Below are 15,498 nucleotides of genomic sequence, written 5' to 3'. Positions count from 1 at the left end.
CGTATTTGAAGTAACCAAATCAAACCATGACAAGGACTACAATGACGTCACAAAGCGAGTAGTTTTCGCATGCACCTGGCGGACACTGTTGGCTGAATGAGCAGTCCTATTAGGTTAAAAAGCAAAATAAAAACTCTAAATCACCACAATACACCAAAACACTTCTACTTTTACACTGGACGCGCGTTTCGCTAACCATGTTAGCATCATCAGCAGGTGATTATAAACTAAAAAGTTAGTGTAAAAGTAAAAGTGTTTTGGTGTATTGTGGTGATTTAGTGTTTTTATTTTGCTGTTTAACACCAAAGGTTCCAACCCTCAACTGTAACCTATTAGGTTAACTGTTCTTGGACATTCTAATAAATAACACAACATTGGAAATAGTAGAAGAATATATACAGGGTGGTCCGAACTGTATTCCGGAAACTTCAGCAGCATATTCTGCAGATAAAAATAAGTAAAAAAGTCCGTATAAATGTATGTCTTAAAATGCTTAGTTTCGGAGATACAGGGTGTAAAAGTTTCATTTTTATTTCGATTTTTTCTAAATAATTTCTGAAGTAACGTCAATATCTGGATGAAAATTGGTGTCTGGAAGTTATGTGATACGAGAAATTTGATTTTGATGTCAAAATGACTCCTATTTTTAGGGGGCGCCACCTACATGCATTTTGATTATTTTGAAAAGTAATAACTTTTCGACGGTACCTGTATAAAACTACTGACTAAAAAAATATACATTTCCATGACTTTTTACGTAAAAAATACCTCTTGGTAAAAATTGTTACGAGCAACCGTTCTCAAGATATTTAAAACAGAAATTGTTTTAAATATCTTGAGAAAAAAAGTTGAAAAACTTGTATCTTTTGAATAGAGATGAAAGAATAAAAAACATCAGCAAAATGCTAACAGAGCTGGAATAAATGTAAGAACATGACAACGCTGTTTCCGATGCGCTTCAGTCCGTCCGCGTCCGCCAAAAAAATGTATGGATGGAAAAGATATGGAACGGAAGGGAAACGGAACGGATAGTGTGCACTGTCCTATTCATTTACATGATATAATATTTTATGTAAACGGAAGGGAAACGGAAGGTAGCTGATACGGAAGGTATAGTGAGAATTAACCTTAAAACGGACATTATAAGGACACTACAGGTCGCATAACGCTCAATGGAACGAAATATGCCGGGTCGTAAAAAATAGAGTAGATACGACAAGAGATCCAGGTAATAGATGTCCATCCACAGAATCAAATCCCTCAAGTGGCAATGGGCAGGACACCTTGCAAGAACGACGGACAACAGATGGACTACAAAAATTATAGCATGGTACCCACGAGGAATTAAGAAACCTAGAAGAAGACCAAACTTGGGAGGGGACGATGATATTAGGAAATTAGCAGGGATACCTTCGGCCCGCATAGCCAACAATAGACAACAATGGCCCCAACTACAAAGAGAGTAAGTATCTAAATATGTGAGGAAAGCTACAGCATAATTGAAAATGAGATTGAAAACCGGCATGCAAGTTTTCAAACTTTTCATGATAAGTGTTTCGTGTGTAGGGACCTGTAAACTCTACTATATCTATCTATCATCTACTCACCTGAGACACTTCCAAAATGACATCATAGAGCGCCACCTGCTTGCTGTCGTTGTCCACGATGACGCTGCACGCGTTCGCCGAAGGCGTGACCGCCGTGTTGGTCGCCGCCGTCACCACCGAAGAGGGCGACATGGCCTCCGTGGTGGTGACGGTGTTGGACGAGGGGCTAACCACGGCAACAACCACGTCCGGCGCCGTCGTCGTGCTCACCACCCTGGACGCAGGCTGCTGGTCCTCGACGCTGCGCTCGCGCGACCGCTTGGGCACGCGGCCGTACCGCACCGCTGGAAAGATGCAATCTAATGATCGTATTTTCTGGAGACGGTCGGGATACGGGGGCGGATGAGAATGAGATGAGGCGGTTTAGATGATGAACTTGGGTTAGAGTGGGCGCCTTTTAAGAAGGGGCCAGGAATTGGTCATCCATGATCGCGAGTTTAGATGTTTTATTTATTTTACCAAAAAATATCTACAAATTTACCACACCGGGTGATTTTCAAAAGTATCTCATCCCTATAGTTTTTTTATTTTTTTCAGATAAAAAATGAGATTTGATATGTTAGTATACCGGGTGCGCCTCAAAAGTGGCTTACCCCTATAATTTTTTTATTTTTTTTAGATAAAAAAACGAGATTTGGTATGTTAGTATATGACATAAATTAGGATTGATTGTTGATGATTATCCGATAGAAAATGATATTCTGAATAGAATGACATATCATATGTCAACTTTTGACATTCTCGCTTAATAAAAAATCGTATCTTAAATTTCAATCTAGAGTGCCATGGCTATGTTAAAAACACTAGTTTTTAATCAAGCAGCCTTGAAAAAATAGATTTCATCGTTTGATGTTTTTAGCGTCTTTTCCTGGCCGATTAAAAGATGCCCAAATCGTATTTTTAATCATATCTCAATTTTTTCAAATGGAACTAGGGTGGCTCATTAGCATATTTGGAAAAAGCATTTTTTACGAATAATTTATCAAATAAACCATTTATGTAAAAATGTCAAAAGTTGACACGATATACCATTCTATTCAGAGTGTTATTTTCTATCAAAGAAAGTAAAAAATACCGAGGGTGCTATTTAAAAATCAAATGTTGTAGTCATTTCCGGTGAAACAGGAAGTGACCGAAAACAACTGAATACGTCAATCAATCCTAATTTATGTCATATACTAACATATGAAATCTCGTTTTTTTAACTAAAAAAAATAAAAAAGTTATAGGGATGAGCTACTTTTGAGACGCACCCGGTATAATATAAATCAGGATTGATTGACGTATTTTATTGGTTTCGGTCACTTCGTGTTTCACCAGAAAAAAATACCGAGGATTTTTTTTTGCAAGACCCAGACCAAGATCAGTCATTACTATTGATCAGTGCATAATATAGCATCTTTAGGATTACGCTCAGATAGTGTTAGGAAGTATGTAGCTAAAAATCTGGAAGTTGAGTTCCTATGTATATTTTTTACATTTTATTAGAAAAAAATACTCCATTTACTTAAAAAAAGCAGTTAACTATTCGAACTATTCGTTAAATAATAAATTAAAAAAAATATCATTAAAGTAATTTCATAGCCTGATTGATTTTGATTATACAGGGTGACGCCTCTCATACGCCGCGGACGCTCCAAGGAGAACGGTAGTTTATATCAAAATGAAATTTTGGCAGCATATGTAGGTTAACTGAAAGCATTTTATAAAAATATATAGAAGTATACAGGGTGTCCCCAAAAAAGTTACACATCAAAGTTATGTTTTTTCTAATGGAACACTCTATATATTAATTGATTTTCGGATTCTAGGATAAAAATAAAGGTGAGTTTTATTAAAGAAACATATACCTAAAATCTAAGGATTTTGACATATTTCACATTTTGTGAAAATGAAGAGTAAATTTTAAATTTCGATAACAGCTACCTAAATTTTCGTCGACCTTGTATAGCCTGATATTTAATTACAGTAACCATTGTAAGTTAAACCAAATTGAAATTTGACCCGAAAAGTTATACAGGATGAGACAAAATTAATGGAACATTAGTCACTTTTAAAAGCAAGTTACTCCTTTATTTTAAATGGAACACCCAGTATATTTTTCTGGTGTTCAATGAGGAATTTATATATCTTCAAAATATTATTAAGGTTGCCTACCCCTCCGACAAATATTATCTGAGATATTTTAATTTTTATGATTTTGCGTCAGTAAATCTTTTTGGAAAATTTGGAATTTTATGAAAAATGTTTTTGATTTTTTTTAGTTTTTTGTTAAATAACATAATTTCTTGATAATATGGCAACATAGATAGTAGATTAAATTTACAAAAAAGAAAACCCAGAAAAGATCCAGTGGTTCTCAAAATTTATGCAAAAAAATATTTTTTTTGGAAATTTTCAAACTAAAATAACTCGGTTATTTTGCACTTAAAAACGGTAAAGAGAAAATATGTTTCTTTTATGGAGATCTACCAGCCCTGAAAATATTTGCCCTTATTTAAGATTCACCCTGTATTTGCAGTAAATGGACAAATTTTTGTTTAACTCATTAGGAGATAAATTAAAACCGCCATAGAAAATTACATAATGCGTTAGTGTTAATAAAAAAAAACATTCTACATATATCTAAAATTAAAATCCACTCCCTTAACATTACTTTGATAATGAAAGTCGATTTAATGAAAAATAAATCCATTTCGAATACTTACAATCTCTAGACATGCCGACGGCTAGGCATTTCTTGAATCTACAATACTGACAGCGATTCCTATTCAGTCTTATAACCAGGCATTTGCCGTCTCGGAGACACCTATACTCTATCTGTTTCTGGATGCTGCGCCTGAAGAATCCCTACAAGATAAGAAGAAAGTTAAATAAGTTAAAACGAATTGGTATACCTTGCCGATACACGATAGGTATATTGCATCAGGTCAAAAAGAACTGATATCAGTCAATTTCTTTTTGAACCACAACGATGAACGTACTAATTAAAATTGTATATACAAATAACCATAAGAAAAATTGGAATGTTTGTGATAAATCATAATATAAAAAAATAATTTATTCTCCGATACCCAGGCAAATTCAGGGAGATTCCTCGCGTTTAGAGGCGAATACAGGAATTTATTTTAGGGGGGGGCCCAAATAAAAAGTAATGTGGAATATGCTATTTAGGGCGTTTAATCTAAAAACCTAATATTTAAACCAAGCAGGCCCCCCGCTGTATCCGCCACTGCTCGCGTTAAAAAAAAATTAAAAAAAAAAACTGTGGTTACGCTCGTTGAATTTAACACTTTATGTCATAGCGTTGGTCGTAGTCAGTCGTAGCGTGGCTAACGTCATATTCAAGGCCTGACTGTTTTGACAGTTCTACCGACGTGGTCCAGAATTAGTAGTCGTAAACAAACCAATTGTTTTCATTAGTTTCGCAACAAATCTGTGTTTTTTACGCGTTTCTATGCTAATAAAATTATACTAAATAATTTTGAGTGAATAGTGAACTATCTAGATTCGATTCATAACATCGTACCCGCGAAAAAAACATACTTTCGGAAAAAATTATAGTAACATCGGCTGTGTGTCCGGACTAGGAAAAAGTTGGGGAATTTATATAAAAACATAATTAATAGCGTTAGTGTTAGTGTATAGTGTTAAACCAACGTAAGTGACGTGTATTTTTATGTAAAACCAGTTTTCGTTTCTTTATTTTTACTTTGTGAAATAAAAAATTCCGCGACATTGTTCTGTGCCTGTGCCTTGTAGCAGCAATTATAATAAGTCCTCAGGATCTGTCTACATTCTCTTTCCCAACAATATTAACTGTAACTAGGCCACGTCCAAAACCTACAGAACATGCTGTGCCTACAATTTTTCAAAATTAGCCCTCTTATGGACCCTCTGTGCATGTTCCCATAAAGAGAAAACGTCCAGATGAAAGAAAACAAGATTTGGAAATTCAGGATGAAATAAATATTGAAAAGTATTATTATTATTATGAAATGGCAATATATTTTAAAGAAATTATGGAAATAGTTACTTGATGAACATCGAACTACAAATTACTTAATGTTAGTAGTTAATTCTATCTGATATCCACATTTTTTAAATATGTTAGGCAAATTTTTACAATTATTTTTAATTAAACTTTAATTAAAAATAATTGTAACTTATTCTGCCGTTATCATATACAATACATTTTCTTAACTTGTCGATAAACGTATAGTTTTCAAATTTTTTAATATTTGGAAACTTTTTATCACAGGTATATTATTACTTTAGCAACTAGTACTCGCTAACATAATTTTAGGGCACGCTTTTTATTATCTAGATTTTATTTTGTTCATCTTATGCTGTAGTTTATTTCATATTAATATTCGTGCTTTAGATCTAAATTTTAACGCTATTCAATTACTTTAACGCCATAAAAAGTTGATGTTATTTTTTAATACCTTTCTGTATAATATTTTTCATATTTATATCTGGCAAAACTATCAATAAATACTATTATTTATGCAAAACCTATATGCAGTACCATATGGCACAATACAAAAGCCGGACTAATGCGGTGACGTCACAAATGGATGTCTCTGGCCTGTGTGTCATGGTGGTCATGGTCGTAGTTTAATAATATATTTTCGTACTTTGTGCTTAGGCGTTAAGGCTGCCCTTCCCTAGACAAACTATAACACCTGCGGGAAATCCGAAGAGACGAGGTAGTTTTTAAACTAACAGAAGCCGGTGCATCGACTACTTGCACTTACGAATCTCTCGATAAATCCAGGGTCAACGGCGCCGGCGCCCAAAATCCCAACGGTGGGCCATATTTTATGGAAAAATTATTTTGCTCGTAGATATTATTCAATATGTGTTAAAATTACAAAGTCAATACAAAATATGAAAAAATTAACAATTATTAGTGCATAGGAAATAGTTTATACAGAGTGTTACAATATTAACCCACATAAAAAATCGTATTTTCGCACATTCAGGTCAAAGTCACACCTTAACTAGTTTCCAAAAAATGTATGAGCCTAGAAGCAACATAATATTTAAAAAAAAATTGTCATACAGGGTTTCTCAAAAGTAATGAACTTTTTATAAAACTAGTTTTTTCTTAAAAAATCGATTTTTAAGACTTTTGAGACAATTGCATAAAAATATGATAAGAGCTGTACCTTCATTTTATTTGTAATTATTTTGAAAATGCAATATTTTATCAACTTACTTTGTAACTTATTGAAAAATATATATTTTTTATTTATTTATTAATATCTCTGAAACTATCCAAATATATTTACATCTTATCTTAGGATTATGTAAAGTGATCAGAAAGGAAGCCAAAAATGCAACAATATACAGAGTGTTCCATTTAAAAAAATCATCCCGGTCCACTCACACTTTTTTAAGCCACCCTAGAGAAGTTAAAATATTTTCCTGAAATACATCCTCGTACATAATTTAGGTTTGCAAACTTAAAAAAGTTTTTTATTCTAGAAGCTACAGATGCCTTCCATTACTTCACAGTGGTCAAACCATCTTATTAATTATTTATTGTTTTATGTTTTGTTACATTGCATCATGATCAATGACCATACACACACAATAGATGCAACGCAAATTTTGTTTGCCGTGTGATTTGATTACAAAATAAAAATTTCAAATTATTGTGTAAGAGACAAGCGTTATAAAATAATTTATCCAAATAATTCGAATACGTACTTGGTTTTCTTTGCCCGCCTTCAAAATTCACGTGAGGGCGCCACATTACGGGCAACAAAAATGATCAAAATTGGGTTTGCAGAGGGTCAGGCGTCACAAAATTGCGACCATGTTTTTTAATATTTTGAAATAATTTTTGTTTTACTTTATTAAGGAAGCTTCCGGACATGCTCGTAATTAGTTTTAAAATCGATTTGAATACATTTAATGCTAAAAAAATTACTTATAAAATCATCTTTTTTTAGGGCGTTTTAGGGGTAAATCTGAAACAGTTTGAGTTGAGGTTGGGGAAGAAAATATAATTATAAGCACGTACATAACATGTATACACACAAAGATTCGTGAAGAAAGGTCACATGGTTTTTGCAGCATTTTGTGACAGCCAAACCCTTACAAATGCAAGACTAGCGCCAGTGGGAAGGGGAGCCTTAAAATGACTTTTCTATAATGGCAATAATTGATACTTCTGTTACATTTGAAAAAAAAAACGTAATTTTATTAATCATAGTTAATAAAATTCAAATAAAAAAAATAATAAATTATTTATTTAATCTAATTTATTATTAAATTTATATTATTAATAATATCCGAAGAAGAAAAAAACTAATAAAAAAAACTGAAATGTACGATACCAAATAAAGAAATCCAATTAAAAACACTAAACGGCAGTAAAATTTGAGACTGTACTCGAAAAATTTTTATCAACAAGAGTAAAAATCAAAAATTTAACAAAAACTACCTAGTGATTACTACTCTGCGAACCTCACACTAGTCGAACATAAACTGATCATATCGTGGTGATGGTTTCAAAAAACACTTCACTTTTTTGAACCCCTTTTTTGCTATAAAGAAATAGCCAGACAAAAACGTTAGCCCTTGACAAAATATTGATAGCCACCCATATGAGCTAAATAGAGACAGATATAAAATGAAATAAGTTATGGCCAGATATCAATTATTTATACAGGGTGGTCATGAATTGTATTTTGGGAAACTTCGGCAGCATATTATTGAGAGAAAAATTAGTCAAACAGTTCTTATAAATAAATATAATGTCCTAAAATGGGCTACGTTTCGGACATGCAGGGTGTAGAAATTTCATTTTTTTCAACTATCGTCGATGTTTGGATAAAAATTAGTGTCTGGGTATTTTTTGACATGACAAATTTGATTTCCATGTCAATAAGACACTTATCTTTGAATAAAAAGATTAAGGGAGGAGCATGTCAAAAATCTTAAATCGAACGCGACGGACTCGAAATGGCCGACTTAAATTCCGGTATCAGTGCCGTTCTAATTTTATTCAAAACGTGTAAAAATATGATGCAGGGTCATTGCAGGGTAGACTCAATAATTTTGTTGTTTTATTTTACGTGTTTTACGTTGGTAGTTATTAAAATTGCTATAGATTAATATAGAAAAATATAGAATTCTAGAAAAAATAGATAAGTTATAATAATAATTTATTAACACACACATTCGATACGTTACTGAAGCAGGTAAGTCAAATTGAAGTATAAAAAATAGAGTCTTTGACATCTAATCTTTGACAAGTAATAAATAAAAGTAAAAATGCAAGAAAAAATATATAATTAATTAATTTTAAGTGAATTTCATAAATGATTGGTTATTGTTTTACTACACGTATGTATATTATACCGTACTGACAACTGTTACTTTTGGGTCGGCATTTACATGTGTGGAAGTAAATCGCATAGGGATCTTATTAAGTCGGAGTGAGAGAAATGCGACCGACCGACCGACGCGACGCGCGACGGTGCGCTGTTGCGGCGTTGCCGATACGCCTTTCCCTGTCAAGTAAAGTAAAATCACGATCGCAAACCGCTTATTTTTAAAATACTTTTTTTTCAAGATATAACTAGATAAAATCATTAGACATGTTTCTGAGCATCTGAAATGGAATTATAAGGATATCGTTAGGTTGTCATTTTTTTATAACGAGAAAACGTCAGTAATCGCGATAATTGAAAAACTCAACTTTTTAACACATAACAGGCCATAACTCATGAACCACTTTAGATATTGAAACTTTTTTTTATTTTCAAGATCGGATATTTTACAATATGTTTACATAAGAAAAATTCGATAAGGTTGTTTTTTCCATTCAAAAATTGTAAACAATCCATCCATTTACTTTTTAGTGTAATTTTTTTATTGATAAAGATTTTCACATACTGTCTACAAAGAAAATACAGCAGAAATATTAACAAAGTTCTTGAAAAAACTACAATCTATTATTTCTAATAGATTTCGAGATATCGATTTTTGAATTCAGAGTTCTAATAGCGCGACCACTATCGAACACCCACTCAATTCCACTTATTTTTACCAAAAATGCAAGTGTTTTTAGCTTGCACTTAAAAAAATTCAAGCTATAGGGAAAATTACAACGACTTGTTAATAAATAAACAAATCAAGTATCACGAGACGTAATTAAATCGTGAAGCTGAACGCATGACGTACACCCTTCCCTAGAACTTTAAGTACTGACAGAGGTATTGATTGGGTCGACCGGTCAACTGCGACAAATCTGCTATATCCCCTTCCACGTCTCTTAGCGATGTGTACAGTTTCTCGGTTTATTTCATACGTTTGGCAACGTATTTACTGTCCTCTTTTTTTTCAGTACATTATAAACGCATTGTACTCTTCTTACATACGGAAATCTCGATCCAAGACTAACCTTTGCCAGCCCTTAGTATTACTTAATAGCGAAAATTTATTCCATTATTTCCCTCGATTTTTGACCGAGATCTACTGCACGCTACACAACCAACTATTTTTCAGTTTTTTTTCAATAAATCGCAATATATAATATCACTGTTAATTTAAGTTCTGCCACAATTTTTTTCTAGATTTATAGATTTACTACCTTTAAACAACTCTCAGTAGTAGAATAAATAATAAATAACATAAAATAAGCTCAGTAAAGACTGACAAATCCACAAAATTTCAAATTCAAATCTGTCAAATAAATCGTCAAATAGAACTGTCAAGGATCCCCACCCTAGGGCCCTTTGTCCGTCTACCATACATGAATACATGGATAGCATATACTCCTTCCTTAATCTTTTCATGCAAAGGATGAATTACTAAAACTTACTTTACAGCCTTCGCAAGAAGTAACTCCGTAATGATAACCCGATGCTTTGTCACCGCACACCTTGCAAGGAACAAATGATTTTGTTGTATTGGAACTATTGGAGTCTGCTGCTACATAATTGCTTTGTTCTGAAACAAAAAGAAAAACCAACTTTAACATAGCTATTGTCGAGAATATAAACAAAACTATTTTCAATCTTTCTACGATATTGTCTATCTTAACAATCCTAACCGAGAGGGAAATCACTGGTGTATTTTAGTGTACAAACGTGGGAATTAGAGGAACATTTTAGGAGGAATTTCGGTGAATTTCGAGGTATTTCGGGGTATTTCGAGGGAATTTTGGTGAATTTCAAGAGAATTTCGGGGTATGTGAAGGGTATTGCGTAATATTTCACAAAATACCTTTAAAATTTTTAAGTTTTTTAAAAACTTTAAAAGTTGTCTGTCAGCTTGCAGCTCTGGGTATAAACAGGTTTAACCATTTTAGAACAAGAATTTTTTTATAAATATTGCATTTTTCTGAAAATGTTATTAAAAAAACAGTGTTCCCTCTAGTAATGATCTGGAGACATACTGTATACAGCAGAGATGAGCAAAATTGCGATTCTTCAATCGCAATTGAAGCTGCGATTGCGATTTTTAAATCGCTGCGACTGTGATTTTTATATTTAAATATGTTATTGACGCAAAAATTTCCAAAATTCGCTATTGCGAAAGTAACGTAGCGACGGGAGCACCAACGCCAATAGTAACAAACCAAATCGCGACAGGCAAAACCGAAACCCTAGAAGCGCTCCAGCGACTGCTGGAACGAAGTACGTAGCCGCCGAGGTCGAGCGTCGATAATCATTTACAGCAGTTACTTCCGTTCGTGACAGGGAACTGAAACTCTAGGAGCGCGACGGCTGGAGCGAAGTAGGTCGCCACCGAGGTTGAGCGTCGATGCCCAGTTACAGCAGTTACTTCTGTTCGCGACAGGGAAGTACAACTCTAGGAGCGCGACGGCTGGAGCGAACACGTCCCGATCGAGATCGCGCGGCGCTACGGACATACCAGTTCCAGATACTACTGTTGACGACCGACGAAATCGCGACGGCTGGAGCTAAACACGTTGCTATGCGGTTATTACGGTTCGAGCTAACTTCAAGTGCGATTATAAATAATTTATTTGCAAATTATAAATAATTTATAATTTTGTCATTATTATGATCGTCATTCTTCAGTAACAGGTTCCTGATTCGTTGTGGATCGCGACACGACGTTACAAAAAAATACCGCTCCAAAATCGCGTTACTCAAATACCGACCCATCACTAATATCCAGTGACTTACGCACCATTAAGTCTTGGTGCGATTCTAATCTCCTATGCCTCAACCTATCAAAAACTAAAGTTTTGTCATATAAAAGTACTATACAACCTTTTATACTTAATAACACCACTATTGACGTCGTGAACTATGTGAAATTCTTAGGACTTGCTGTAAACAACTCGTTAAAATGGGACTTTCACATCGAAGCTCTATCAAAGAAACTAAGCGCTGCCAGTTTTGCGCTAAGATCAGTTTCTAAGGAACTTAACTTCTCAACCTCTAGAATAGCCTATTATGCCCTTTTTGAGTCACATCTTCGTTATGCCTTTCCATTCTGGGGTACTTGCTGCGCAACAAAATTTGATCGTGTTTTCAGACTTCAAAAGAGAGCAGTTCGATATTTATTGGGACTGAACAGTAGAACTCACTGCCAGAATTTCTTTAAAGATTTGAAAATACTGACTCTTCCTTCTTTATTCATTTTTGAATTCGTTTGCTTAATCCGCAAGCACATATCTGCTATTCCCGAAAGGCCATTTCATAACTATCCACTTAGGAATGCAGAGTACGATCTTTATCTGCCAACCCCGAGCTCAGAACTAGTTAAAGGTTCAATACTATACAATGCCAAAAAAATGTACAATCATCTGCCTTTGAATATCAAGTCGCTTTCATTCTTTCCCGCATTTCGCAAAGCTCTAAAATCATACCTACTGGAGAGAGCCCTATATGCGGTAAACGATTTTTTTCTTGATGTTTAATTATGAATAATTTTGAATTTTAAAATTTTGATCATCTCACACACTGGTCAAAGGTCAAGTATTTAATATTTTGTAGCTCTAAAATTATATCTATTTACTGCGTACTGTTCTAAAATTGTCCATGTATATTCTTTTTGTAATTTTAAAGACTTAAAATTTTTTGAATTGTATTATTTGTATTGTGTATTTTTTGTTGTTTGTATTTTTTTTGTGATTTTGTTGTTTGTGAGTGCTTTGTCGATGAAGCTGTTTTGGCTTTTTGTACAATAAAGCGTTGTTTGTTTGGTTTTTGTTTATTATGATCTATATGAATGGTCCTAGAAAAATAATACCTTTTCTATAAATAAATAATATCAGAGGGAAAATTCAATCGCAGTTTACTATAGAATGCTTCAATAGACCACAAAATGATATTCGTAACAAAATCGCAAATCGCAACTCTTTAAAATTCAAACTCGCAGATAGAATGTTATATCACGGCCCCAATTTAACAAAATCACAATCGCATCCAAATCTCAGTAAAATCGGAAATCGCAGCTATAGTAATATTGGTTGCCTAAATTAAAATTGTAAAAAATCGCAAATAGAAGAAATCGCAGTCTCAGTGTCCTAAGAAAGCCAATGGCAGATTGCGATTGTGAATTTTAAAATCGCTGCAGTTGAATCGCAGTTTGCGATTTTTTGCTCATCTCTACAGTGCAGTTTGTTAAAAAATATATAATAAAAAACAAAAAAGTTTACTTAAAAAACTTTACAGATGTTTTCGTGTAATACCCCATCAGTTTATTCACACAAAATTACAGCCTATTAATCAAATTATGTAAGACCAAACAAAACTCAACCGCTATGGGAACCTCCATTAGCTGTTTTCGCTCGCCAAACTTGGCGATCTATCGTGGACCACCGGACTTTAATTCCATCCTAATGATATTCCCCAGGTTGATTTACGGGCGCCCTCTGTGCGGTCACGATCCGAACCAACGGTGGTACCTGGGCTAACGGTGCCACGGAGATGGTCGAAGCGCCATCAGGACCACACCCTTCGAAGTTATTATGCATGCGATCGATCACTGAAACGAACCGGCGGATTTCTTCCGCATTTTTGAATACCGGTACTGCTAATGGTCTTGATTGTTTCCAACAAAGTTGTAGCTAATTTGTTACTGACTTGAAGAAACGGTCAGTTATAATCCTCATCTGTTTTTATTGTTTTTTTTATTATAAGATGATTTTTTTATCTTCTTCTTCTTCTAACGGGGCCTACCTTCTTATTTATTATGTTTTCAAAATATTAACTAATGTTCCGCGTCTGGCAAATGCTTTTTGAAAATTAATAAAACAAGCAATTTATTATTCGCTTGTATTAGCACTTGTAAGCTGAATAGTAGTTCTCTTGTTCCAACGCCCGCTTTATAACCACCGAATTGTAGGTACTTCACTCAATATTCATGCAAAAAAACGCAACGGAAAAATGTTTCGTCAAATTTAAAGGGTTATATTTTTTTATTTTTAGCCCTATTTTTATGATTTTTTTAGCAAACTGTATAATATATGTAATAAGTAAATAAGTTCGTATAAATGTATGTCCAAAAATGCTTAGTTTTGGAGATATAGGGTGTAGAAGTTTCATTTTATTTTTATTTCGATTTTTTCCAAATAATTTCTGAAGTAACGTCAATATTTGGATGAAAATTGGTGTGAGAAAGTTGATTTTGATGTTATTATGACTCTTATTTGTAGGGGGCGCCACTTACACGTGTTTCAACTATTCTGAAGAGTAATAACTTTTCGTCCGTGCCTCTATAAAACTACTGAGTGAAAAAATATACATTTCCGTGATTTTCTGCGCAAAAAATGTCTCTTGGAAAAAATCGCTACGAGCAACCGTTCTAAAGATATTTGGAATAGAAATAGCCAATACATATCATTGTTGACTAAAAATAAACATGTTGAGTAGATAGTTATTTGACTGAAATAATAAATTTGGGAACTTTTTATTTTTCTTCGAAAAAATGATGATAAAACTGTCGCTGTTGAACTTTTGGCACAAAAACATTTCAAATTTATGATACCAGTCTAATAACTATTTAGTCAACATGTTTAATTTATGTCAATGATGACAGGTATTGATAATTTCGTTTCTAAATATCTGGAGAACCATTACTCGTAGCAATTTTTACTAAGAGACATTTTTTACGTAAAAAACGTGGTAAATTTATATTTATTTACTCGGTAGTTTTATACAGATACGGACGAAAAGTTATTACACTTCAACCCAATTAAAAATTATGTAGGTGGCGCCCTCTACAAGTAGGAGTCATATTAACAAAAATCAAATTCCTCATGTCAAAAAACTCCCAGACACCAATTTTCATCCAAATATTGAGTGTTACTTCAGGAATTATTTGGAAAAAATCAAAATAAAAATGAAACTTCTACACTCTATATCTCCGAAACTAAGCATTTTAGAACATACATTTATACGCACTTTTTTACTTATTTTTATTTACAGAATATGCTGCCGAAGTTTCCGGAATTCAGTTCGGACCACCCTGTATACAGGGTGGCGCACCCCATTCACCTCGGTTGATTATACGAAAACAGAAAGCTGCAGAAACAAAATATTTTATGGGTATATGTGGCGAGGCAATGTGCATAATTTAAAATTATTTTGAAGTACACAGGGTGTTCCAGAACTAAGATCAATACCAAAGTTATATTTTTTCTTATGGAACACCCGGTATTTTATTTAATTTTTGGATTCTTGCGCTCAAAAAAAGGTATTTCTTATAAGGGTTAAATATATATGTTTAAAATCTTTGGTTTTTGAGATATTTAAAGATATTTAAATTTGCATGCTAAAATAGTATAGATTATCAACACCCTCTACATTACTTTTCAGAATTAATTCTTGTACAGAGTTTAAAGGTAGAGAAAAAATAAACTCTATTGAAAAATTGTATTGCTTTCTAAAAT

The 15,498-nt window shown here is 33.5% G+C and overlaps 1 protein-coding gene across 3 annotated transcripts in view; it reads right to left on the bottom strand.

Annotated features, from left to right (window-relative positions):
- LOC115889743 (ecdysone-induced protein 78C) overlaps nt 1-15,498 on the bottom strand; it is a 206,347-nt gene that overhangs the window by 31,882 nt on the left and 158,967 nt on the right. For 2 of the 3 annotated variants that reach the window (XM_030909819.1, XM_030909817.1), the window contains exons 3-5: nt 10,450-10,577; nt 4,316-4,457; nt 1,608-1,906 (exon numbers count right to left, since the gene is read on the bottom strand). In XM_030909819.1, coding sequence (XP_030765679.1) covers nt 1,608-1,906; nt 4,316-4,457; nt 10,450-10,577 — 569 coding nt within the window. The remainder of the gene's footprint in view (nt 1-1,607; nt 1,907-4,315; nt 4,458-10,449; nt 10,578-15,498) is intronic. The other variant, XM_030909818.1, reaches the window with a different exon arrangement.

The sequence above is a fragment of the Sitophilus oryzae genome, unplaced genomic scaffold (assembly GCF_002938485.1).
Source record: "Sitophilus oryzae breed Bouriz unplaced genomic scaffold, Soryzae_2.0 scaffold_845_pilon_pilon, whole genome shotgun sequence".
Classification (NCBI taxonomy): Eukaryota; Metazoa; Arthropoda; class Insecta; order Coleoptera; family Curculionidae; genus Sitophilus; species Sitophilus oryzae.
This window is presented reverse-complemented; position numbering and strand designations above follow the sequence as displayed.